The sequence below is a fragment of the Primulina eburnea genome, chromosome 14 (genome assembly GCF_022965805.1).
Source record: "Primulina eburnea isolate SZY01 chromosome 14, ASM2296580v1, whole genome shotgun sequence".
Taxonomy (NCBI): Eukaryota; Viridiplantae; Streptophyta; class Magnoliopsida; order Lamiales; family Gesneriaceae; genus Primulina; species Primulina eburnea.
The window spans coordinates 29,815,425-29,841,038 of record NC_133114.1 but is presented as its reverse complement, the minus strand read 5'-3'; the positions used below and the strand labels follow the sequence as shown (position 1 = coordinate 29,841,038).

Below are 25,614 nucleotides of genomic sequence, written 5' to 3'. Positions count from 1 at the left end.
TTGGTTTGTCATTTAAATTGACGATCTTCAAGAAAGAACAAAATCTTGGTTAATTTTTTCTTGTTCATTTGTGGCTGGCAGGCGACACTTAAAGCGTGGAGAGATGCATGTGCGCATGAAGGGGGTGGTCGCGTCCGGATCCCTCCAGGAAAGTATCTGGTCGATTCAGTGAGATTCATCGGGCCATGCAAGGGCCCGATGGAGTTTCTGATTGAAGGGACTCTAATAGCTCCGACGGAACCTGCCAAGTTTTTTACGGATACTTGGATCGGTTTCCGGTACGTTGAAGATTTAACGGTGCATGGCGGCGGTGTTTTGGATGGCAAAGGGGCGGCGGCATGGCCTTACAATGATTGTAGAAAGAATACTAGGTGCAGGGTTCTCCCGGTTGTAAGTTCATTAATTACTATTTCCTCTTCATTTTCTTTTACTTGTTTTTGTATTGAATTCATTTATTTCCATATTATGTTGAGTAACGGAAATATATTAACTGCTTTATTCCAAAAAAAAAATTTTGGCTTTTCTTCTATCCGTCTCTTCCATTGTCTTGACATTTTTCCCAACACTTCTATTCGAAGTAAATTGATGGAATATATACTAACTTTCAATTACCTTTTGTATGAAAAAAATCTTGATGGATAATTTTCAATACCCAAGCATTTATAACTTTTCGTGTGAATGGAACGATTAATATTCCTTTGCCATAAATTTCTCCTTCTTTCCAAGGGATCTGTGGATGGTTCCGAGATTCTGAGCAATGTTCTTCGAACCATGTAGCCTCTAAATCTTACAGCAAGGAATGACAAACACAGCATTTTTTCTTGTTTTTCATTGAACTTTTCGCAGACGTTGAGGTTCGATTTCATAACGAATTCAAGGGTCCGTAATCTAGCATCAGTCAACAGCAAAAATGCCCACATGTACCTATTTGCATGCCACAACATGAACATCAGCCACGTGATATTGACAGCACCCGGAAACAGCCCGAACACCGATGGAATTCACATAGGAAGCTCAACCAAAATTAAGATTGTTCACGGCAAAATTCACACAGGGGATGACTGTGTATCCATGGTAGCGGGCAGCCAGGACATCGATATTTTTGACGTTGTTTGTGGGCCTGGCCATGGCATAAGCGTTGGAAGCCTTGGGAGGACCCATGAAACGGAATATGTTACCAGTATACACGTTAGGAACTGCACTTTCATCGGTGCAGAAAATGGCCTGAGGATAAAAACATGGGCACCCTCTTTGTATAGTTTGGCTTCTGATATAATATTTGAGAACATTGACATAATAAATACAGGCAATCCTATTATCATCGATCAACAATATTGCCCGTCTGGAAGTTGTAAACTGCAGGTAAATTCTGAACTATCCCTGGTATTTTTTCGCCGCCTTAGAGATGATTGGAGTGTTTATTTAATGCTTCCATTTTGTCAAACCATCTTAGTTACACATTATGATTACTCTTTTTGTTGTCTCTAGAATATGTTGAGCTCAGCGGTGCAGATTAAAGATGTTACATTCAAGAACATAAGGGGAATTTCGAACACAAAAGTTGCCGTGAATATACAATGCAGTCCGACTCTGCCTTGCAAAAATGTTCGGCTGGTAGACATAGACTTGTCCTACCGTGGCCGGGGAGGACAGGCGAGATCTTTGTGTTCGCATGTGACTGGTTCTTCTTCGGGGAAACAGAAACCTGGCGGTTGTATATAGGAGTTTGATCTAGCAGTTTCTACAGCATAGGGGGATTAAAACTTGTATTTTTGTTATAGCTTCTCTAGAACCTGAACTACTTTAATTTATTGCATCCTCTGGTGTATTAGTAATTTAAAGAGCAGAATCCTAATGTTACTTCGTAACGTTTGAAAAATGTAACATTCTATATATGAAGTAAACTTCTTGATACTTAATAGTGTGCTGTGACAATTCCTTCGAAAGAAAAATATATCGATCTTACAGACCCAAGTAACAAGAGCACAATGTTTAAATCTGAGAGAACTATTTTCGTCTCTGGAATTGAGACTCTGCCTCCAGCCAAAACATTGAGGGTCGAAGTCTTGAAGCTCCAATTTATTTGCTTCATCTTTATCATCAATCGATGGTTTTTCCGGTCCCAAGCAGAAAAACGCAGCTGCTAATCAATCGATGTTTTCCGTCCACCTTCATTTCAAAAAATCCTATGATTTTGGAAAGGGCAACACCACAACCTCCGAAAATCCGAAGCTTATGCCGTACTTTGAGGATCTGATCCTGGGATATCAATTTTTATTTAGACGTTCCCTTCTTGCATATGCCTTGATAAGTTCAAGACAATCGAATAAAAAAGAAATCTAACTAAAACTTGTTAATTCTTCCCTCAAATACCCTCAACAACATGACTTTTACAAAAATAATGATCTCATAATTAGCACAACATTATGATTCAAAATTCTTAACATGATATTAACCACAATAGGACTATAAAGCTCATGCTTCTAAACCTCGATCATAACTGGTTCGTTCTGTAAAGACCACAAATCTGGCACTTGAAAATGCCACTTGCCACCAGCTACAAATTTATGCACTTCCCTATTCACTTCAATCAAACTTCATCCTGGTTGCTTCTGGTTCTGCATTTTTTTATTCTTCGTTGATATTCTTTCCTGTATTGCCTTCCTGAAATGAGCCGAGGCTGCATAAACATTTAACATAAGTACATGGAAACTATGCCGTTGGGATTCGATTAAATCATATTCTCTGCTGCCCATTCAGCTATATCAAAGTTACAGTAACTGTTACAAGATGATAGTAAGGACCCCCCCATATAACAACATCAGGGTTCATTGGCTTGCTTTTTATCAGCTCCACAGCTTCTTCAATGAGTCCAGCCCGTCCTACACATCAACCATACAACCGTAATGTTTAATGGATGGCTCAATTTTATAAGCTTCTTTCATCAATAAGAAGTATTCCCTGGCTAGATTATCTTGACCTGAATGACTGCATGACATTAGAACTCCAATAAAAGTGACAGCATCGGTTCTTAGACTCGAAGATTTGAGTTTCAAGAACAACTCCATAGTTTCATTTTCAAACCCATTGATTGCTAAGCCCAACACCATGGAGTTCCAGCAAAATAATCCTTTTCTCGGTGCACTTGCGAACACTTTTCGTGCCATTTCAATGTTTCGGCAATTGCAATACATATCTATTATTGCTGTTACTAAAATAACATTCAGTTCAATATTGTTCTTCTTGATATAGTATGGATCCATTTTCCTTGTTTAAAAGCTCCTAATCTCGCACAAGCATTCAACAAGCTTACTAGCGTAAGTTCGCTTGGTTTGATGTCTTTTTCCCTGTGCATTTGATCAAAAAGATTCAATGCCTCCATCCACTTTCCATTTTTTACATAACCACTTATCATAGTATTCCAGGAAACTTCATTTCTATAAGACATTTTATCGAACAATCTACAAGATTCCTCAACTTCCCCGCACTTTGCAAGTCCCATCATGATCGAGTTCCAAGCAACAACATCGAATTTTTCATCGTCAAATAATTTTCTCGCATCCCCCAAAAGCCCACAACTTGTATACATATGTATAACCGAGTTTCTTATGAATGGATCAAATCCCATTCCTAGTTTAATGATTCTTCCATGAAGCTGAGAACCATCTTTAGCCAAACCGAGTTGAGAATAAGCCTTGAAAATGGAAGGATAAGTCAGAGTTCCCGGTTGAACCACAGAACTCACCAACATTTCAATGAAAAGAGTTGCAACATGAGGAAATGAACTCCGAGAAAATCCTCTGATTATAGTATTCCAAGTGAAAGTATTCAAATTTCCTATCTGACTCAATATTAATAACTTATAGTCTATTATAGTTCATTATAAACTCATTTTAAATCTTTAGTTTCATAGATAACGTGAAATACCAAAATCAACAAATATACATCACCTAAAATACGATTATTTTTGCCGATTTAATTTGGTTTAAACAAATGGAGATTGTCTCAAATTCTACGAGGTAAATGGAAGTTACAATTTACAACCCGAATAACAACTCTTACAACAACCATAAATCCAGTCTTAAACAGTGGATCACTAGCCTCTCTTTTTTGGCTCCCCTTTCGGTTAGCCTAAATGGCTATGTTTAGTTCATTTGAAGGCATAATTGATAATTATTCATGGAGAAATAAATCGATATTTTATGATTTGATGAAAAATTAGTTGTCCTAGTAATAAATTATTTGGTTTCATTGATCCAAACATTTATGAGTGAGTCTCATGTGAGACCGTCTCACGGATTTTAATCTGTGAGACGGGTCAACCCTACCCATATTCACAATAAAAAGCAGTACTCTTAGCATAAAAAATAATATTTTTTAATGGATAACCCAAATAAGAGATCCGTCTCACAAATACGACCAGTGAGACCGTCTCACACAAGTTTTTGCCAACATTTATTGGCGAGGTGTGTGTGAACGAATATCAATTTCTGAAAATAACTCAAGCTCTACAAAATATAAAATTGTATTAATTTTATATCTCCGAAATATATTAATTTTTATTTTATACTAATGAATTGAATTCAATATTTTCAAAACATAGGACAACTTCCAATGTTGAACAGAGGACGACTTCCATAACTATGATAGTTAAATTTTAAATTTGCACGTTATTGACAATTATTAGTTTAAGAGCAGAGAAGGTTTCTCAACTCCTACAAATGGATTATTTCAAGGAAGAGACAATTAGGAGTTGTTAATTAGAATTCCAAAGATAAAATTTTGATTTCACCAAGAATTTTTAACACTTAATTATTTCAAGAACGTCCTTTGAGTAATTCTAACGTTTTGAAATTTTCTTTGAAGGCAAGCTCATGCAATTCTCGTTAACAGGTCTGGTGAGCGTTTAATCATTTAATGTGGATCATCTAATATTTCATTCTTCCATGAATTTTGCATGCGACTATGTAAGTTTGAATAGTCCAACCACACCTAATATGTGTCCTATTGGTAGTAAAATTATTTTAATTATTATATATATATAATCTACATTTTGTTGTTTTATTTCTTTAAAAGTTTGGTTTTTTAAAAAATATATTGTGCATGTTAATATATATGACTTTCTCGCAAATCGGGTTGCCTCAAAATTTTGAGTTTCTTTTCTAACTTAAGACTCGGATTGTTGTGTTTATAAAAAATCATTTAAGTTTTTTTTTTTTACAATAAAAATCATTTAAGTTTGTAACATATATATTCATGGTTCGCCGGAACGGTTGCGGTGCTTGGAACGGCAACTACCGTTCCAGTTTCAATGTTATATTGCGGAACGGTTGCGGAACGGTTGTATAAAAAAATCAATAAATTCAAAAAATTGGTAAAAAAATTTAAATATAAATTACATCATACTAAAAAATAAAATATATGAAGTTATTACAAATTAATATATCAATACAAAACTATTTTACAATAATAGCACAATAAGAAATACAAACTAAAAATTATAACATACCAAAGCTAATACCATGAAGAGTGACGCGAAGGAGCGAAATCATTTTTATATTCTTCATCACTATCTCGTAGATTAAATTGATTTCGAACATTTGGATATTGACGTGATTGTCCATAGAGATATTGATTAGATTGAGATGACGAAAGATCATTAGAATGGGATGACTGATTTTGTCATAGTGTTTCGTCACGACGATTATAGTATCAGAATCCACGATACACAGTAGAACTATCAGCTGTACTTGAAGATCTATACTCTTTACCATGACGTCCAACACCCCGCCATATAGATGATGAAGATTCATTGTATCTATCACCATATATTGAGACGACTCATAATCAAATCCACGATGTCTAATTCCATGTGTACCCGATGTTGAAAAATCAAATGATCTATCAAAACATGAATGTTATAGCCTTATATCTTATCTTTCTAATGGAAATGGTCTCACAACAATTGGATCAATTTACAAGACATTATACTAAAAACCACAACTACTGTCACAATTTTCATACCGTTTCTGCACTTCCATTTCCTATTTGGCTTAAAATCAACTTTCTATTTTATACGTTCATTTCCATAATTATCAACAACTATGAAATATAATACCAATAACATAACCATTCTATTACCATTCCAATAAACATAAGCATCTACAATAACCATTATCATACCTTACCGTAATGAACCATGAATATCTCATAACCATATTTTTTAAACACCAAACCGTTCCGCTCGGCCGTTCCGTTCCGCTTCGCCGATAAATCGCCGAAAAAACGTCGAAAAACAGCGCTACAAGACAATCACCGATTTGCCCTGGAACTTTGGAACGACGATCACCGTTCCCGTTCCGTTCCGGCCGTTCCGACCGAATAACGGCCGTTCCGACGAACCATGTATATATTGGTGATATGACATACATCTTGAAAATAACTGTAATAATTATTAAAAAACTGTCATTTTAGTTTTATATCTTAATTTTGTATATTTCAATTTTTTATGATTTTAATTTTTTTATCTTACATACATTAAAATTGTAAAAAAGAAAAAAAAACTAAAATATCAAACTAATAATACATTTTGAGGACATAAACAAAAAATAGCTTTATATTCTCGTTGGTTCAAGACTTTCTTATTTTTTATATATTTTTTTGAACTAACCTCGATATTATAATAAACCAAAAGATCATTATTTTTTGAAAGATGGGATTCAAACCAAAAATTCGAATTCTCAGATTTCCCTATAACTGCCAAGAAAATTAAGATCCATCGAGGAAAAAGAAGGGCCCGCCAATCATGACACGTTCACACAAAAGAATACAACTTCGTGACGAAACAAAAGATCATTTATTTATACAAGAACGACCCAAGTAAATCATCTGTTCTGAAGCGACAAACGTCGTAAATTGATTTCATAAACTCTTGTTTCCGTTAGTACATGAACACAGAAAAAAATGACAAGTCTCCTACCATATATTGCCCAGAAAATCCATACAGATCCCCGACAGTCAAATCGGCTGGCTCTATAAACTACTGTACAATTACTAGAACCGAGGGCGATAAAATAGAATAAACCCAAAAAACCGGACAAGCATACGCCTCGCCTAGTTCCTCTCCCTTTGTTAATTATCACTTGCTGCTATGACACGTCGACGTTACACTGCAACTGCCTCGTCAATATTCCAACCAAGGGGGTTAAGAAAAATCCATGTCCATCACAAAAGTTTGACATTTTTATGTATGCAAGAATTTCTCTACAAAAAAAATCATAATATTCCACCAATGACTATTGAAAATCTGCAACTTCACCAACAGATTTAAGGTGCCACAGCTTCTCGTCTGAATCGTCCTTTGGGCTGTCGAGGGAATCTCCAGCATAAGATCCATCTGGCTGACGTATAAAAACATTCAAGTTGCCAGATGGATAAGAATCCTAAGCATCCATAAAAAAAAAAATTACACAAATTTCTTACAAGTTTGTAACGCTAAACCGGTTACACAAGAATTTTAGTGAGGCGGGGAGACGAAAAAGGAAAGTGTTTTGGCTCGTAGCTAAAAGTGGGAAATTCTTGTGTGCCAAAAATCCAACATTAATGTACCAGGTCACTAGTCCCTTGGCCCTCGGACTGGAAAATAATTGGTCGACAGCGTTTGTCTTCATTCATTAAACTCGAATTCTGGAAGTGCGAGACAAGACCTGCCTTTCCTTGGATTCTTGCATACGCCAAGGAAGCAATCTTTTCACTATTGAACTTTTCCCATTTCTTCCCATTAAACACCTGCAAAGACGTGCATGACCAATTGATTTGTCAATTGAAAGATCAAGATGTTATAGAGAAATATTCCTCCAAAGAAATATTTCTCGAAAGTATATCGCTAAAATACCCAATAAAAAATGATTGGAGCACAAACCTCATAGAAAGTCACAATGTGTGAAGGAGACACCATATTTATGAAGGCATACCCCACATTGCACTTATTCTGGGCCAAAAACAAATGAAACATTTTTTGTACTAATAGTGAAACAAAACTATAAATATACAACACAACCAAATGCAAAGTTACCTTAAAATCGATCGGTAAATAGAGAAAATCATATGTACCCTTGTGGGTTTCATCGATGGCTGTAAGTAGCATCTTTGAAGTGTATCTTCAGAGATGGAAAGAGGAAGATAAATAATAAATCAGCAATAGAAAATATGAATCCCACACAAAGAAAATGGTCTGAGTTTTACTTGTTTGGGATGTTTTTAATCATCAAAGTGGTCCTGGTATCTTCACCATTCATAATCTTTTCCAAATCAAGTTGATACTGCCTTTTATTATCCATCTGGCTACCACTCTCAGCCCTTCTATTCCGAGCCCGGTCAAACAGTCCGTCGTTTACGATAGTTCCCATGCCACCAAAAGAGCCATTCTCAAAATACAAACGACCATTTCTCGACAGTGGAATCATTCGGGAGCTAGGAGAACCACTTTCCGTAAAGTTTCCTGCAAAAGAAATTCCTCTATTCATAGCCACCGGAGAACCAAGATGCACTCCATGAATACCATAGTTGCGACCATAATTTTTTACTCCAAAAGCTGATTGGTTTATATAGGATGGTTCCGGCGATTCTGGGAAAAATCCAATATGCCTGTCTAGTTGAATACCAGATGGAGCAGATCCCACGTGATGACCTGAACCAACAAACGAGCCATGTGGACTTGTATATGGAAAACCAATTCCTTGTTTGCTCGATGGGAATGGACGTCCTTTCAATGATGACATTGACCAGGGTGAAGAGTTTATATTCTCTGACGTGATAGTCGGACTTCCCCAGAGAAACTGAGGACCAGAAAGAGTTCCATCACTTGAAAGCTTGGAATCACCAAATGATGAGACAGGATCACAGCTCGAACTTAACTTGGGATCATAAACAGAGAAAGGATGATGATATCCAGATCCTTGTGCTGTATTAGATTTGGTAATTACTTGGTTAACCCTTCTGGGATCTTTACCTATAGGGGCGATCTTCGCAGAATTCGAGTCGGGGGAGGGAAGAATAGAGGCCAACCCAGGTAAGTGATTGCTTCCCCCAGGGCTGAGACTTCCCAAACTAGACATAGTCGGACTATATGCATGGAATGAATTGTGATCAACTGGGCTGCCAAAATTTTGCCAGCTACCTACAAAGAACATGCCATCAGTTAAAGTTCCAAATAATACAGAAATGGCTACAGAAACAGAACACAACAGATAGTTTTAGATACATAAATCGCCATCAACATGCCTGGAGGAGAGTTGGCTATGGGCGAACCAACATGATGCAGGAAACCTAGGGCTTCATCTTGATCCGGCTCTTGACTCAGCTGTTGAATTAAGCTTCAAAAAGAAAGAACAAACATTGGTGTTATAACTATACTAGCAATTTGTTTCCTACACTTATGAGGTTCGATGGTAGAGCTGACCACAGTTCAAATGAAACTGTGGACCAAAACCAAAACTAGAACCTAAATCTGAACCTTTTTTCAGTTTTGGTTTGAAATCACAAAACAAATAAAAAAACTAAGGATCTATTCCACGTTTCCAGGAATTAAAAAACCGGAACTGAGGCTAACATTGTAGCCGAAAATTAACTTAGGTACTTTAAATTACTTGACTTACAAAAATTGAGTTCAATACCTGTTTTGATTTTCACCTTTAGCCAAAATCCTAATTCCACGTCAAGTTCTACGGTCATGAGAACAGGCAACCAAACTCAAAAGAATCTATTTGACTTATAGAAATCAAATTCAAGACGGCCTTTATTTTTAAACTTCAAAAAATATCCATAACATTTTGTAGTATAGTTAATCTAATTAACTTGATGGGTGGTAACCTCAAAATCCGCAACACTACTTTTCTTAGCCAACAAAAGTTAAAGGCATAAATTTATTTAAAATGGAACTAAATCGTCTCCAAATGATTAGGAAACTATTGTAGCTTCCATTGTAACTGGCACCAGTGATTCCAGAACCATCGTTAGGCCTGTTCAATGGAGCTGATAAAGATGTAATCCTAGTGAAAAAACTGAAACTCCACAGAATGACTAATAATACCATATAATTAAAGAAACTTAGGATTTCAAAGGTTGATGTTTCAATGGAAAAGAAATGAGTTCGCCGAGTATCAGAAACCCAACTTTCTATACTGAACCACATTATTTATATATAAACATACTTGATGTTTCTCTGGAAAGAGGAATGAGTTCGTAAAGTATAGAAACCCAGCTTTCTAAATTGCACCACGTTATTTGTAAATATGCACATACTACAGCGGGTAAGTTAGGAACAAAACTAAAAAAGACCATGCATGCAAGAAGTTAAATTTCCTAATTACTATGTAGCAATTAAGGGTTGATTAAGATTCCGTCGTTGTTACTTTAACATATCGTGGTGTCAACAGCATAGACAAATTCAAGAGTTTAAAATTCACTAGAAAATAAATAAAATCTCACAGCCAAATGGCATAGAACAGAGTTGCACAGTAAAAGGAGACAATAGGCATTTAAGGATTAAGAATGAAATGTACCTTCGACGAGCTCCACCAGGTCGGCTAGGTTCAAGTTTTATGCGCTTCCCAGCAATGTCAATTCTATTTAAACCCTTAAGAGCTGCATCCGCATCTCTAACATCATAAAACTCGATAAACTTGTGGTGTCGTTTGTGTGGTGTTTCCCTTATCTGACGTCAATGCATCACAATAAAATAGCAATTCAGCTATCAGTGCAAATAAACTCATGGTGAAGAACAGATGACATCTTGGCATATCAATGAAACACTACCTCCTTAATTTCCCCATAAGCTCCAAATATTTGGAGAAGATCATCATTGGACACAGATGCATCCAAATTGAACACAACCAGAGTTCCCTGGTTCACATCCTTTTCTGATGGGTTATCCTGTGTGCATCAACAAACAACAAATTAGAAAAATTATTCAATTTGAAGACAATTATTTATGAAATGAATTATATCTTGCTTGGTACCTTTGGAATTGAAAAATGAATATCGAGTTTTCTTCGTCTCAAGGGCTTGTTTTGTAATGAACGCATTGCAGTTCGAGCAGCTCTGATGTCATAGTAAGATATCATCACAAATCCCCTGTGCTTGCATGCAGTATAGAGAGTTCTGATATCTCCAAAGTGCTATTGGAAGGGAGAGGAGAATAAAGAAATGTAAAGTGAAAATTTAGTATTTTTACTCTAGTCCTGAAATTAAGTTATTTCTAAATAATATTTAAACTTACTAAGCAAATGTTCAATCCTTTGAGAGGCAAAACAAAGAATTTTCTCGCAAGTTAAGAAATCTATAAAACGAATCGTTTTTTTTTTTTGTTGCAAATTAGAACCATTTAAGTTAACCGGCAACTTTTTCAAGCCAAGATCAAGTTACTCGAGTTTATGAGTCAGGCTCCGGCTAACATTAAGTACACGATCGGGCTTGAGCAGAAATTTATTAGTCAATTTGGCTTGTTTGCAGCTCTAGTCAGTGTGAACAATCATTGCTGATTGCACCATACTAATTCAAATGATTCATAGATTTTTCTTTTCTCTTTTAGTAAGCAAAACAATCAAAAGGTGAGAAATGACTACACAATGAATGGTGAACAGCAGAAACTTGATTAAAATTTATTTAACAATACCTCAAACAGAGCCTTAAGTTCAGAGTCCTCGACATTACTGTTGATATTTCGAACAAATAAAGTTCTTGAAGGGTGCTCTCCAAATGGATGCTCACCACTTACAGTTCCCACGCCATTCGCCAACCCGTAATGAGCAGCACTGATTCCACTGGTAACATCAGATGTAGATAACCTTGATATACCATTGAGTAAACTTTCATGGCTTTCAGATTCTATTTCCAGACCCCCTCCACTTTCAAAGAAATCATCGTCCAAATCCTCGAGTTGAGTCGGCAACCCACTAAGATCAAAATCATCCATGAGACCGGCAAAAAGTTCATCTTCATCACCTGGAAGAACGCTTCCTATTGCATTTGGTTCAACGTCTTCAAGTGGATCCCTATCTTCATCTCCCATACGAACTTTACTAAGGCTAGGAAAGCCATCATCATTTGGTAGGTCACTTTGTTCGGATTCACTAAATTTAACTGATAAATGAAACATTCTAAGAGATTGTCTAAAGCAAAAGAAAATAACAACATTATAATCAATCGTTAATTGTTAATGCTCACATGTCTCATGTCGTATGACAGGTAATGAGGTAGAAAACAAGCTAGCATCACTAGATGCGTGATATACATCAGCCCCACTGGAAAGAATCCATGGATATTTCTCTTTCGAAGAAGTTGGTGATAGTGGAAGTTTAGGACCTACAAACACCAATAAGCAATAATCAAGACTTCAGGTACATGAAAATGAATTCCTTGATATATATTACATCAACATCAGCTGCGTTACAAATAACTGATGACACTTTGATGAGGACAAAAGAACTCTGTAAACTAACCAGGAACAGAATTTTTCAACTGTTTCTCCATTGAAATCACTTCCTGCAGAAACATCATAAAGGAACCAAATCATCATAATCGCTCTGAGATGGTAATTCCGTAACAAACTGAATGTTCAGTATTTCAGGATTAGGATTCTAAAAAATGCCTCATTGACACAAGTATAAAACAAAATGTTGATCGGGGCAAGTGCTACCTACATACAGTGGTAACACAAGCAACAGCCATGATCAATTATGGCTATCCAAAAGTGCACAGTAACCAAAAACAAAAATATATATACAATAGCTTAGACCAAGTTTAGGAAAAGCAAAAAAGATAGCTTCACTAATTTTACCGTTTGGAAGATAGCAATTGTAGAAACAAACTCAAAAGCGCACAAACACATTGCAAATCGAAAGCAAGATAGCGTCCTCCAATACCAAAGCAGGACACTAATAGCGAAATTTGTATCAAATGACAAATGAAGAAAGGTTCGACCATAAAACTACTCAATTAGTGAAATAAAAACTCACAGGGAGAAACAAAGAACAATACAACTACAAAAGGAGGCATTTTTAAAGAGATTTTATTTTATAACTTAATTTTTTTAAAAAAAAAAAAAAAGCTCCGCTGTAGAATCGAAGGGAGAGCCGTAATTCATGTGAAAATTCCACCGGGAATTGGTGAAAGACAAAGTAAACTTATAGATCGATCCGGTTAAAGAATAATACAAACCGGTTTTGGTCAAACCAGGCCCAGGCTTCAAGAAGGATAAATCAACAAGAACATATTTTTCCAAATCATAGAAACTACCACTATCCATGGACTTCAACTGGAATTAAGCATGTCCAAAAATATACAAAACCCAGGAAGATGTCACAATTTAGGTACTGCACATCGTATAAAAATCGCAAGTTTAGCTACAAAAGAACCGAATTTGATGTTTTCAACAGAAACCGTTGCCTTTGAAAAACCAATTAAGCATGACACTACTAAAGGAACATAGAATAAAAACAAGACCCACCTCAATTAAACAGTTAAAATGGAGCATAGAAATCCCAAAACCGCAGAGATATAGAAAGAACGAAGGGGGGGGGAGAGAATGAAGAAGACTGATAACTGCCAAAAAAGAAGATGCAAGTAAGAGAAAAAAGAGACGGAATGGGGAGAAAAAGATTTTTTTATTATTTATCCAAAAGAAAAAATCAAAGTCTTGATTAAAAGGAGGCCACTGGAAGTAAACCACAAATTGTCAAGCCACACAAATCGAACAAAACAAATCGAACGAAACAAATCAAAAACAGTTTCGTAGAAGCAAACGAGTTACTCTCTTCCACTCCCACTCCTCCCCTGCATAAACAAAACCAGTAAAATGCCTGGGAGAGAACTAAAAAAAAAATCCCGCGGAGGTGGAAAAAGGGCCGATTTTTTTAGGGAAGAGAGAAGGAGCCCACGAAGCAAAATGATCCAAAGGGAACAACACACTGGAGAATGATTGGAGGGAAAGGAGATGTATGATTGATTTCACCCCGACGGAATTGATGATTATTCTTTAGATTAAAATTGCTTCCAAAATCAATCTTTTATTAATTGCAGACATGAAATATCCTCGCTTTTACATCGGCGCTTCTCTTTAATTTCATTTAGGCTCTGTTTGGCACTCTGTCTAAGAAAAACAGAGCTCTCCCAAACATATAACTGATTAAAATTTTAATATATGATTATCACTTCTGTTTTTAAACATTATTTTACGATTCTGAGTACTTCTCAATTTTTTAAACAATATATATAGTATGGTTATCATAAACCGATGATAACCCATTTATTGTCAATGAAAATGTTACTTAACAAAGTATTTGATTTTGAATAGGTGTGCTTTTCACTCATCTAAATTCCTTATATTATTAATGCATCCAAACAAGCCTTTGGTACTGTTTTGATTATTTTTTTTATTACTATGTTTGCTAGCAATTAAATTTGTCCTTGAGGTCCGTTGACCGTACATAATTTTATGTTCAGGTGGCTTATTTAATACATTATATATTTGGATGTAAAAATTGGACTCAATTTTCCGTAAATTACAGGGGGAATGCCACCGATCGGATCGTGTCGCCGTTGGCCGGTTTCGTACCGATCGGACTCGATTTTGTACAACCTACTCCTAGAATATAATAGGTATACGTAAAACCCATTTCGGGAGTTGGTGTGTATCAATCATTGGCTTAAATAAATTATTGATACAAAGTAAACAATCATTATTACACCATAAAACCTTGACTTAATCATTTGTGTCATAGAAATTATTTCAGATGTAAACTAGACGAAGGTTAACAATATATCCATATCCCAATAGTTGTCGGCACATTTATGGTGCTATTATATATTTGCGATTAATTACTCGATAAAATAGTCTATTATATGGTGAGGTTTCGACCTCAATTATCTAATCTTGCAATGTGTAAATGTATCATATTGCAAAAACATGCGACTTTTCTACATTTATATAGATCAGATCGACTTATCATAGATTTAAATTTGTGAGATCATCTAACAAGAGACATGTCCTGACTTTGATAATAAGACAAATTACACACGGGCCATAAAATGATTCAGGCTCAAGAGGCCTTAAAGGACGTTGACATTTATTGGATATACTTCTCGATCAATGAACTTATACAATTCGGCCTAGTTCAATGTTTTTAAATAACTGGATATTTTATATTTTCACTGCGCATCAGAAATGAGTGTGTGTATGTATTTATTCTCGAATAAATTATATGAAAAAAGGATACGACAAATTATCTCATGAAGAAATTTAGAAAACATATCTTTTCAATTTATCATAAACATTTTTCTGAGATTTTCCAAAAACATGAAATGGGAAAGTAGGAAACCGTGTATATTTTCTTTTAAAAAATACTGTTTAAAATTACACAATCATAATGTGCCATGTTTAGCATGTGAATTTCCTTTTCTTTTCTTTTCTTTTCTTTTCTCGGCTTGGGGACCGCATGATTATTTTAATGTTACGTTTTGAGTATATTTTTTTATGATGTGATCAAATGTTAGTCATTATATCGTCAACATAAATGTCAACTTCCATAATAATATGAGAAACTCACATGATCTAATAATATTAAAATAAAAAAAAAAAACTCTCGATATAATATAAACTAAACCAATGTGATCTATGAGCAATGACAAACAAATGGGACATATCAGGCAACCCGTTGACGTGGCCCATTTTATTTATGAAAATTATCTTGATATTGCAAAAGATTTAGTCCGAAATTAAGAAGGAAAAGCAATCATTCATGTGTCTATAATATGTTAATCATGGTTTGGATTTTGGACTTTCATTTGATGTCAAAATAAGTTGTTTAGCTATCTTCTTTCTCCACGTGATTTTTAGCGAGGAGCAAATTTGAGAAAGATTCGATGAAAATATATTTGAGATTTTTATATAAAAAAATTTGATTCAGCATTTTAAGTTTTATTAATTCTATATTGGATTAAAAGTTTTAAGATTATAAATAGATCAAAAAATTAGGAAAGACGTTTATCTATCAGCACCGTTAATTGTTCAACAAAGTTCTCTTGCTGCTACACAAAGCATACCGATGTTTAACGAGACCTAAGTTGAAAAGTTAAAAAAAAAAAAAACTGGTCATTTTGTTATGGTAAATAACTGTAAAATTCAATTAACAGATAAAATATATAATACTTAAATATATCATAAATAATATATTTCATCATTAAAAAGTCAATAAATATTAGTACAGAAGACCATAAAACACGGAAAATCTTAATTTATTCTCGTTTCCTTGGATTTTGTTTTTCATTTATTTATTTATTTAACCGTCGATAAATATTAGTACAGAAGACGATAAAACACTACAAATCTTAATTTATCTTCGTTTCCTTGGATTTTGTTTTTCATTTATTTATTTATTTAACCGAGTCATCAGCTCAACATATATAATAATAATAATAATAATAATAATAATAATAATAATTAGACCCTCTCTTGGGCCTAATTAGAAATCATATTCAACGTCATTACATTGTCGCACTTTTGATTTCATCTTGACGATAGTTTGAGCTAAAAAATATTATAGTATCACTATCTTTCAGTTCGTTATCATATTTTTCATCATTTTAGCATGTCACGAGTTAATCGATATTTTAAAGTGTCATCAATTCTGTTCAAAGATATCGATATTTTTTTAATAACAAAAAGACAAAAGAAAATTAAACATGAGATCGATCAACATATACAATCAGCTTCCACAAATCTACTTTACATATTGAGTGGATGGCTCGCTTTTCGCGAACACTTGAACTCCAACCGATTTTTTTTAACCTGAACAAATAAGTTTATTATTATCGCTGTTTCAATTAATTATTCATATGCTTCACTATGTAAAGTTGAGAGTGGCATTTGACCTTTTGGTTCTTTTTGTATACATATATATATATATATATATATATATATATATATATATATATATATATATATATATATATATATATATCCTTTACATTTGCAAATTTCAATTCTAGAAATTCATTAAACTACATATATAAATTTGCTATGATCTAGTTTCGGTTACTTGTAAAACATAAAGTATAGACTAATATTTGATTTATAAATATTTATCTCATATTATCGATAGTTATAAATTATTATTACCTAATTCCACGAAACAAAAAAAAAAAATTGCAAGTATGGGTATTTGATCGCATCTCCTTTTTTAAAACCACCACGTTTGCTACTCCTGTGGGCACCAGTTATTAATATCGTATCACATATCAATGTTGTGAGACATATTTATTATTTGAATGGACCATTTTTTACTGTTAAAATTAATATTTTGAATAGAAATGATTGAGGTAATATTTTGAATAGATATTTTATAATTAATTTTTGCCTATCAATAACTAGGTCCCAATAGCCAAACGAGTTTCACTTTTTTTAAAAAATAGTTTGGCCGCAGTCCTTGCAAGCGAAGAAATGAGTTGATAAATGAAAGGGACAACTTATCTGCCTTTTTCGACAGGTAAAGTTTCCTTTCCGTATTTTATTCAATAAAAATATTAAACCGTGACAATAAATGCTCTCCTACACAATGGTGTCTAAGTGGAATATATCATTTTCCTAATTTTAAAAATAACGAAAGTTGCCTTTTCAAAAAAAAAAAAAAAATAACGAAAGTTGCCAAAACTAAGTTCACCTTTTTGATTTAATCTCCTCAATTATCCCATCCTATAATCGGAAATTTTAGTTTATCATTAATTTCAGTTCGTTATATCATTGTTTTCATATGAGAGTTGTAAGGACAATAAAGTAAACAAAAACAATTTTTTCTTGATTGGTATGTCTCCTCCGTGGTTGCGATGTTTTCATGATTTTGTGTTTAGTATTTTGTTGTTAGAATCGAAATAATTTTTATTTTCCTATAGCCTTAAGTTTATGTATTTGTAACTAGAATTGACTGAGACAGTATGAAAATCAACCCAATTGAATTGGCTATGACACAAATAATTAAAAATAATAAACTAACTAAATTTGATTTATAAAGTGAGTCGAACATAGATTTTATTTTTGTGCACCATACAAACGCATGACCCACCCTCCAAAAATAGTGGTCGACATAAGCACTAATAATAAAATATGAAATATATAACATCCCTTTCACGCCGAAGCATTTCGAACCATTGAATTAATTTCATATAATGTTTGTGACCATTGACCCACTACAGAAAGGGAAAAGTATGCAAAATCCAACCGACTGTTTTCAAAATTTTGGAGTATTGTGTTAAAGTATACGAGACGCCAAAAATTTAAAATTATGCGGCCCACATTGATGTCTAAGTTCAAGTATATTATTTTTCAAAGTTTGTTTTTTTAATTATAAGGCAAAAACTTGTGTGAGACGGTCTCACGGGTTGTATATGTGAAAAAGTATTACTTTTTATGCTAAGGGTATTACTTTTTATTGTGAATATGGATAGGGTTGACCCGTCTCACAGATTTTAATCCGTGAGACGGTCTCACATGAGACCCACTCTTATTATAATATCTTAAGATCAATGAACATGAGTAAAGTTATTACATTGGATTCTTTTGTAAAACGCTCACTGAATATCAACATGTATACACAAGGAAGCAACACAGAAGTTATGAATCAATTTTATGATACATATATTTTATTTAAATTATATATGAAAAAATATTTTTTTGTTATTGTTAATATAGATACGATAGTCTCATAATAAACTTACGATCTATTGTGTTCGAATTTTTCTCTTTCAATCAACCTACTTAATTAGGTGATGAGACCAGAAAAAAATACATGAATTTGCAAGCTTTGACATCATCAATTCGTATGTTAGGAAAATGTGCACATTTTTTCCTATCAAGTTTTGTTTCTTGCATATGGAGATATAATAAAAACAAATAATGTAACTAAGTCTCGAATTACGATCAAATTTGTATTTTTTTAATAAAATACTTGGGAAACATAAAATGTCTGTAACATGTTGAAACTCAACTCATATTCTCCGATTGTAGAAAAATAATTTGAATATTCCTATAAATTTAAATTGTGGGTTTTCGCTGTATGGATTATCTACATGCGAATAATTACACAAATCGCTAATTATAATTTTGTTACGGTTAGATCGATCATAAAATATATTTAGGTCTTAATTTAGAATGGTCGGCTGTTAACCGATTGATCGTAGGTTCGAATCCTACTTAGGGAGATTCGATTTGCAGTGATGTAAGCAGCTAAGGTATCTTAACATACGGTAGACTTAAACCATGAATTTAAATTTTTTAAGTAATTAAAAGGAAAACTGCATTTTGCAAATAACAAATTGCTTTTATATCAATATAATGACGATTGTATGAATTTGATTTGATTAAAATTTCAAATAAATCGAAAATTAAAACATTAATTAATTTAGAAAAAGCGAAAATACTAACTGGTTTAATCTCATCCCATTTTTTAAAATTGTAATGTCATCTCAACACTAGGTACATAAATGTGTACAGTTTGTCGCCCCACCTTTTCTCTCCGTCTACTCTGTGTCGGTGACAGATCTCAACAGCCCACACCCCTCCAGCTGGAAGCGGTTCCTTTAGATCCACACATTCCCACGCTCTCGTGTACTTGCATTTAGTGCTTGCAGAAGAGGGTGATTTTTGTTGTTGAGGAAATTGGTGGTGTGTTTTGATGTTCTGCGATTGTTGCTGAGGAAGAAGAGTTGCGGTGCATGAAGGATCGGTTTCCCTTCGATTTTAATAGTAGTTCGAAGTGTAAGAGGTGGTATTCCTCTTTTGCCATCAGAAGCGGCGGTCGATGGGGATAATGTGGTTGAATTGCTTTTCATAATCTCGCTGGGAAAGAAAATTGGAGTTATTCTGGTTTTTTTTGGAGTCGAGAGTTACTGTGGAAATTATTTGAGGGTTTTGAATTTCCTCGACAATGCAGGCGGATCACCGGAAGAAAGTGAGAGATTTGGTCGAGATTTTTTTTATTGATTTTGAGAGAGATCGAGTGAAAGAAATACTTTTGATTTTTACTTCCGTGTTCTATATATGTGTTTTTTGAAAACGAGTTGCTCTAGTCTTCGCGATTTGACTGTGCTTGTTTTCCTAATATCCTTTTGATAGAACTGTTTTTCCCTATTACTGCCAGTTATAAATTGAGCTGGCGTGATTTTAGAAACTCAAATAGATTGGAACCGTGTGTTGCATATTGTAGGCTGATTGTGGTCAATTGAATTTTTGGGATTTGGTTAATGATTGAGTAAGATTTTGTTTAATTGAGATATTCTGTATATATTTCACGCGGATGTTCTGCATTTGAAAGTTTAAAGAAATGAATGATTTTTATTGTCTCTCGCCTTTTCACGTCCTATTAATTCTTGTCCTCAATGGCTTGATTATGTGAAGTACTTTTTCTTTTCTCTTCATTTTATTGGCATCTAATTCTGTTGCAAAATTGGAATCATCTGCCAATTCTTCGTTCTATCCATCTTTGGATCCTTAGTTATTGTATTCACTCTCCTTTCTCTGGTTGCAATTCATAGTCTTGGTTAATCAGATGATGACATCTTAAAGTTTTGCACTTGTTTAACGTCATTAATGGTGAGTTTCGATTAACTCTGAGTTCTGGGTTAAACTAAAATTGACTTTTAGATATCCCGTCTTCCTGTTTCAAGATTTGTTCATCGTGGAGTAGTGCGGCTCTTTGTAAGCCCTTATCGTGATTTTGATCTTCAAAGTGAGGAAATATCAAGTTTTTAGGTGCTAAAGTAATTTATACAACGATGCCAATATATTTAGTGTTTTTGGTTTAAAGGAGAAAATATGCATTTGATTCCATTAACATTAAGTACTCACTCTTCTTAATAGAAATTGGTGGATATATCCGGGAACCGGGGTGAGAGTGGAATTTTGTTCTTCAAAGAAAAATGTGCTCCATTAATTACCTTTTTTTGCTTGCTCTATGAGCAAGTTTTTAAATAATTTTCTTGTTAGATGTCGATTCTTAGGCATGTGATTTGGTGACACTTCGTTCTGCTTCTCTAGGAAAATCATATGTAATGGGAATGTTTAATGTATTATATGTTAAAAAGTATTATCTTATATGCGTTTCAGCATTCAGCATGTGCTGTAAATTATGTCTGTGAATCTCTATATTCAGGGGACTAAAGTTTTTTCATGCTTGGTGCACAGACTTCGACAGAAATGGACTTCTTTTCAGAATATGGTGATGCGAGCAGGTATAAAATTCAGGAAGTCATCGGAAAAGGAAGTTATGGCATTGTTTGCTCAGCGATTGACACCCATACTGGTGAAAAGGTGGCAATAAAGAAAATACATGACATTTTTGAGCACATTTCTGATGCTGCTCGAATTCTCCGAGAGATAAAGCTTCTCAGGCTCCTGCGACACCCAGACATCGTTGAAATCAAACATATCATGCTTCCACCTTCTAGAAGAGAATTCAAAGATATCTATGTTGTTTTTGAGCTAATGGAATCTGATCTACACCAGGTCATTAAGGCCAACGATGATTTGACTCGAGAACATTATCAGTTTTTCCTGTACCAATTGCTTCGTGCCCTTAAATACATTCATACAGGTGACTCCCACTGCTACTTTTCTTCTAATATCTTGTGTTCTGTTTCTTTTTTTTCAGCTGTTGAAATGGAAAATAAATATGTCTGGCTGTCACTTCTGACAGTTGGAATTTCATATAATCATGAACTTATGTAATTATTAGTGTAACTGTAATATGGCATTCAGACTTCAGTAATGCCTTAACTTTGACAATTGTCAAGGGAGATGGTTTAAGTCGTGTTAAGAATGTTCTCAGCCTCATTAAAGGATTGGCAATTTAAGCTAGTTAGTTGATCATTATGAGTTTGGGAAAATATCTGATGATTGAAGTATTTGGATGCAGCTAATGTTTATCATCGTGATTTAAAGCCAAAGAATATTCTTGCAAATGCAAACTGTAAACTCAAAATATGTGATTTTGGATTGGCTAGAGTTGCTTTCAATGATACACCGACAATGATATTTTGGACGGTATGCCAATCAAAAGAATCTGTAGTCTGTACCTTAATAATTCTGTTCACTCACTATTACTGTTTGCCTGGTTCTTAGAGTTCAAGGTTGTGGCATGCAGGATTATGTAGCTACAAGATGGTACAGGGCTCCAGAATTGTGTGGTTCATTCTTCTCAAAGGTATAGTTCTGCATTTTCCTGGTTTTTTATTGTAATTGAAGTCTGGGGAAGTTGTCATCAATGACTGTTTCGTGTAAAAAAGTTGTGTTACCCCATAATCCCATTCCATATCAATATGTAAAAGTTTTTCTCTTATTCATTATTTTAATTCAAATTACAGATCGTAATCCATGCCCATGTAAATCATTTCTCTAGCTTGTAGGAAACATGTTGATTCCCTTGAAAGGGCTTTAGATTGAATTTACGTGGATACCCTGAGGTTGAAACAAGTTTATTTCATGTGAGTTGCATGGTTACAGCTTCCCTTGTATTCCTATACTCGTACTATATCCCTTATTTGTTATCAGTTATGAAGATTGCCTAGTGTTTAATGTAGGTTTACTCCTTAATCCTTATTGATGTTTTATAGCATCAAAACATGCCCTTACTCAGTAACAAGGCTTGATATATCCTTATTTCTGGTTGCTTTTCAGTATACAGCAGCAATCGATATATGGGGTATTGGCTGCATTTTTGCTGAAGTTTTGACTGGGAAGCCACTTTTTCCTGGAAAAAATGTAGTTCACCAGCTGGATTTGATAACTGATCTTCTAGGAACACCTTCAATGGATACCATTTCACGAGTAAGTATAAGTTAAACCCTTCTGTATGAATTGTAGTTACTGGTATTTGAAATTCTTTGGGCAATCTTACCTGCTCATGATATTTGAATTCTTGTGTTTTTGTGAAGGTGCGAAATGAAAAGGCTAGAAGATATCTCACAAGCATGAGAAAGAAGCAACCTGTTCCATTTGCTCAGAAATTTCCAAATGCCGATCCTTTTGCCCTTCGACTCTTGGAGAGGCTGCTCGCTTTTGATCCTAAGGACCGTCCGACTGCTGAAGAGGTTTCATATGACCTAGTTTCTCCTAAAACTAGTTACCTATCTGGAGTCCTTTAAATTTAGGGCCCTGTTTGGGGACTTCAAAATCAAAAGTATACATACATCATTTACTTCACCGCGGTTAATCAGTTAGGAAGCAATGACATCTACGCAAAACTAGCTTCTCTAATCTTTTATGGTCTCGAATGCCTTTGAACACCAGATCAACGCTGCTCGTCTGAATTAGAAAATGTGATATCTTAGAATAGGCAGTAACTCTCTAAATAAAATTTCAATTTCTATAATTTTCCAAAACATATTCAAATCAAACCGAAATATATGCATTTTAAGCTGATAGCAACATGATAAAGTCTCTCGTTCTTCCAATTCTGGATCCAGATGATGGTGATCTTTTTGAAGATAGCAGTTGTTGATCTTTCCCTTATGTGCATTATAGACATCAGGGATTTGATCTTTGACTTTATGTTTTCTTTTGAAACTTGCTCTATTTTAATATCTGTGGTCATTTGTTATTTTAGTTTCTCTACCTGTTCAGACACTAGGTGATCCTTACTTTCGGGGATTGTCCAAAGTCGAGAGAGAACCATCCTGCCAACCAATTTCAAAGATGGAATTTGAATTTGAGAGGCGAAGGGTCACAAAGGAGCATGTTCGAGAGTTAATATTTAGGGAGATACTAGAGTACCATCCTCAGTTGCTGAAGGATTACATCAATGGTATTGGGAGAACTAATTTCCTCTATCCGAGGTGAAAGCTCTTTCTTTATCATGTCTCTCAAGTCTCATCTTCACCGTAAATATTGCTGATCTTGAAAGTTATGCCTCTTGGCAGTGCTGTTGATCAATTTAAAAAGCAATTTGCTGCTTTAGAAGAAAATGCTGATAAAAGTGAACCAGTGATTCCGCTCGACAGAAAGCACGTTTCTCTTCCTAGGTATATGCAGAAGTCAATCTGTTTTATTGTAGCGGATTTGTCTTTTAAAGTTGCTGTATGTTATGATGTTCTGCGTGTTTATTACCTTGACAAGATACTAGTCAAAATTAGCATTTGGCTGCCTTCTATAAAAAAAAATTCAGACAGGGTAGCATTTAGTATTGGCTATTGATTGGTGTTGATTCTTGAAATATGTAGAATATGTAAGAGCAATGTATCTTGTCAAAATCATCTCACTTCATTCTTCCTGTTTTAGTTACACGACCCAATTGAGTCCTTTTTGTATTGCAGTATCTTTCTGTAATTGTGTCTGATTTCTCACGTGCCAGACCTGTTGTGCTGTCATGCATAAAACAATATTTGATGATGCAGGTCGACAATTGTACCCAATTCAGTGCTTCCTAAGGAGCTGGCAACTATGGCAAATGCCAATGGTCAGCAGAACGGTGAAGAATCTTATGGGTTTCGTAACAGTTTATCGAGAAACTTACAACCGCCACAGATGATCGTACGAGGTAATTTTACGTCTTAAAATGTCAAGCCTTCCCCGTTCTTTTGTTCTAGCTGGGTCGTCCTTGTCTATTCGAAATATGTTCACCGCTGGAATCTTTCCTTGCCCAGCAAAACCCGGGAATGTTCGTGGTTCAGTTGTGCCGTATGAGAATGGAAATGTTATCAAAGATGCTTACGATCCTAGAAATCTTGTTGGAAATGCAGCCCTTTCAACCCAATCATCTCCCTCGACTTACTATTATCATATAAATTCGCCCGGACAACCAGAAAGACAGGTAGCTGAGACACATAGAGACTTATCTTCGCTTTCTAAACAGATACAAAACTGTGGCATGGCTGCTAAATTAGCTCCTGATATAGCTATAAACATCGATTCCAACAATCCATATTATAGTCCACGAGCTGGAGTGACCAAGGTTGACCACAATCATGTTCCCGACAGTGTCACCATCGACACAAATCTACTGCAAGCAAAAGCTCACTACAGTGGACTCGGCATTGCTGCAGCTACAAATGCAGCTGCCCATAGAAAAATTGGCAGCATTCAATACGGCATGGCAAGTATGTACTAGAGAATGGTTTGAAGGTAATGGAGTGAATGATGGAAATTCGAACGGATGATGGATTCAGACCTATACTCCTTCGCTGGGAGGCTTGAATACATTGTAATCATTGGTGGTGTACAGAAGGGGAAGATAGTTTCTTGGGAGAGCCGATACGTCTCTTTTAGTTGTGGAGTCTTGTGAAAATTGTACTCTTTATGAATAATAAGATGGCAACAAGTTTACGGTTCAAATTCTGTTGCTCTTTTATTGGAAAAGGTGGAATAATTTGTTTTAGATGATCAAAGAATTTTTTACAAAGAAGGCAAGTTATATTTTTAGATTGCAGCCAATAAAAATTTCTTTTAGGGGAAGCGAGCGGTATATACCTTTGAAATGTAATTTCCATGTATGTGGAGACGTAGGTTAGAGAAACACTGGACATACATAATTGTAGATTCAGTATAAAAAATTTAACTTGATACGAAGTAAT

General features: G+C 34.7%; 3 protein-coding genes and 1 pseudogene across 6 annotated transcripts; 2 read left to right on the top strand and 2 right to left on the bottom strand.

The window, feature by feature from the left end:
• Window positions 1-870: 870 nt before the first annotated feature.
• On the top strand, window positions 871-1,807 carry LOC140813191 (exopolygalacturonase-like). The gene is made up of 2 exons (XM_073171659.1): window positions 871-1,362; window positions 1,489-1,807. Exons 1-2 carry the CDS (start codon window positions 919-921, stop codon window positions 1,720-1,722), a joined length of 678 nt encoding a protein of 225 aa, XP_073027760.1. The 5' UTR covers window positions 871-918; the 3' UTR covers window positions 1,723-1,807.
• Window positions 1,808-1,920: 113 nt separating this feature from the next.
• LOC140812337 (pentatricopeptide repeat-containing protein At2g42920, chloroplastic-like) lies at window positions 1,921-4,106 on the bottom strand (annotated as a pseudogene).
• A 2,731-nt stretch (window positions 4,107-6,837) lies between these two features.
• On the bottom strand, window positions 6,838-14,064 carry LOC140812811 (protein MEI2-like 2). 4 transcript variants are annotated; one of them, XM_073171179.1, is made up of 13 exons: window positions 12,698-14,064; window positions 12,501-12,543; window positions 12,226-12,363; window positions 11,675-12,141; window positions 11,019-11,177; window positions 10,816-10,932; window positions 10,563-10,714; window positions 9,279-9,374; window positions 8,245-9,174; window positions 8,075-8,159; window positions 7,922-7,990; window positions 7,609-7,788; window positions 6,838-7,442 (listed from the first exon to the last, which is right to left on the bottom strand). In XM_073171179.1, the coding sequence occupies exons 2-13, from the start codon at window positions 12,529-12,531 to the stop codon at window positions 7,296-7,298; spliced, it is 2,571 nt and encodes an 856-aa protein (XP_073027280.1). In that variant the 5' UTR covers window positions 12,532-12,543; window positions 12,698-14,064; the 3' UTR covers window positions 6,838-7,295. The 4 variants fall into 4 exon arrangements, with proteins under 4 accessions (XP_073027280.1, XP_073027279.1, XP_073027278.1 ...); XM_073171178.1 differs by having other exon boundaries at window positions 12,501-12,608; window positions 13,508-14,064; XM_073171177.1 differs by having other exon boundaries at window positions 13,508-14,064.
• Window positions 14,065-19,519: 5,455 nt separating this feature from the next.
• LOC140811537 (mitogen-activated protein kinase 20-like) lies at window positions 19,520-25,495 on the top strand. The gene is made up of 10 exons (XM_073169474.1): window positions 19,520-20,000; window positions 21,233-21,641; window positions 21,963-22,090; window positions 22,191-22,250; window positions 22,724-22,873; window positions 22,981-23,136; window positions 23,669-23,880; window positions 23,965-24,066; window positions 24,439-24,581; window positions 24,688-25,495. The coding sequence occupies exons 1-10, from the start codon at window positions 19,977-19,979 to the stop codon at window positions 25,149-25,151; spliced, it is 1,848 nt and encodes a 615-aa protein (XP_073025575.1). The 5' UTR covers window positions 19,520-19,976; the 3' UTR covers window positions 25,152-25,495.
• Window positions 25,496-25,614: the final 119 nt, after the last annotated feature.

What these genes read in the sequence shown, in the direction of transcription:
- LOC140813191 (XM_073171659.1), top strand. Translation starts at nt 919, where the DNA reads ATGTACCTATTTGCATGCCACAACATGAACATCAGCCACGTGATATTG. An exon ending in CTGGAAGTTGTAAACTGCAG is followed by an intron (nt 1,363 to 1,488) that starts GTAAATTCTGAA and finishes TGTTGTCTCTAG; the next exon opens with AATATGTTGAGCTCAGCGGT.
- LOC140812811 (XM_073171177.1), bottom strand. Translation starts at nt 13,534, where the DNA reads ATGCTCCATTTTAACTGTTTAATTGAG. An exon ending in GTTGAAAAATTCTGTTCCTG is followed by an intron (nt 12,364 to 12,500) that starts GTTAGTTTACAG and finishes TGGTGTTTGTAG; the next exon opens with GTCCTAAACTTCCACTATCA. An exon ending in CTTATGGGGAAATTAAGGAG is followed by an intron (nt 10,715 to 10,815) that starts GTAGTGTTTCAT and finishes CATTGACGTCAG; the next exon opens with ATAAGGGAAACACCACACAA.
- LOC140811537 (XM_073169474.1), top strand. Translation starts at nt 19,977, where the DNA reads ATGCAGGCGGATCACCGGAAGAAA. An exon ending in CGACAATGATATTTTGGACG is followed by an intron (nt 22,091 to 22,190) that starts GTATGCCAATCA and finishes TGTGGCATGCAG; the next exon opens with GATTATGTAGCTACAAGATG. An exon ending in GTGGTTCATTCTTCTCAAAG is followed by an intron (nt 22,251 to 22,723) that starts GTATAGTTCTGC and finishes GTTGCTTTTCAG; the next exon opens with TATACAGCAGCAATCGATAT.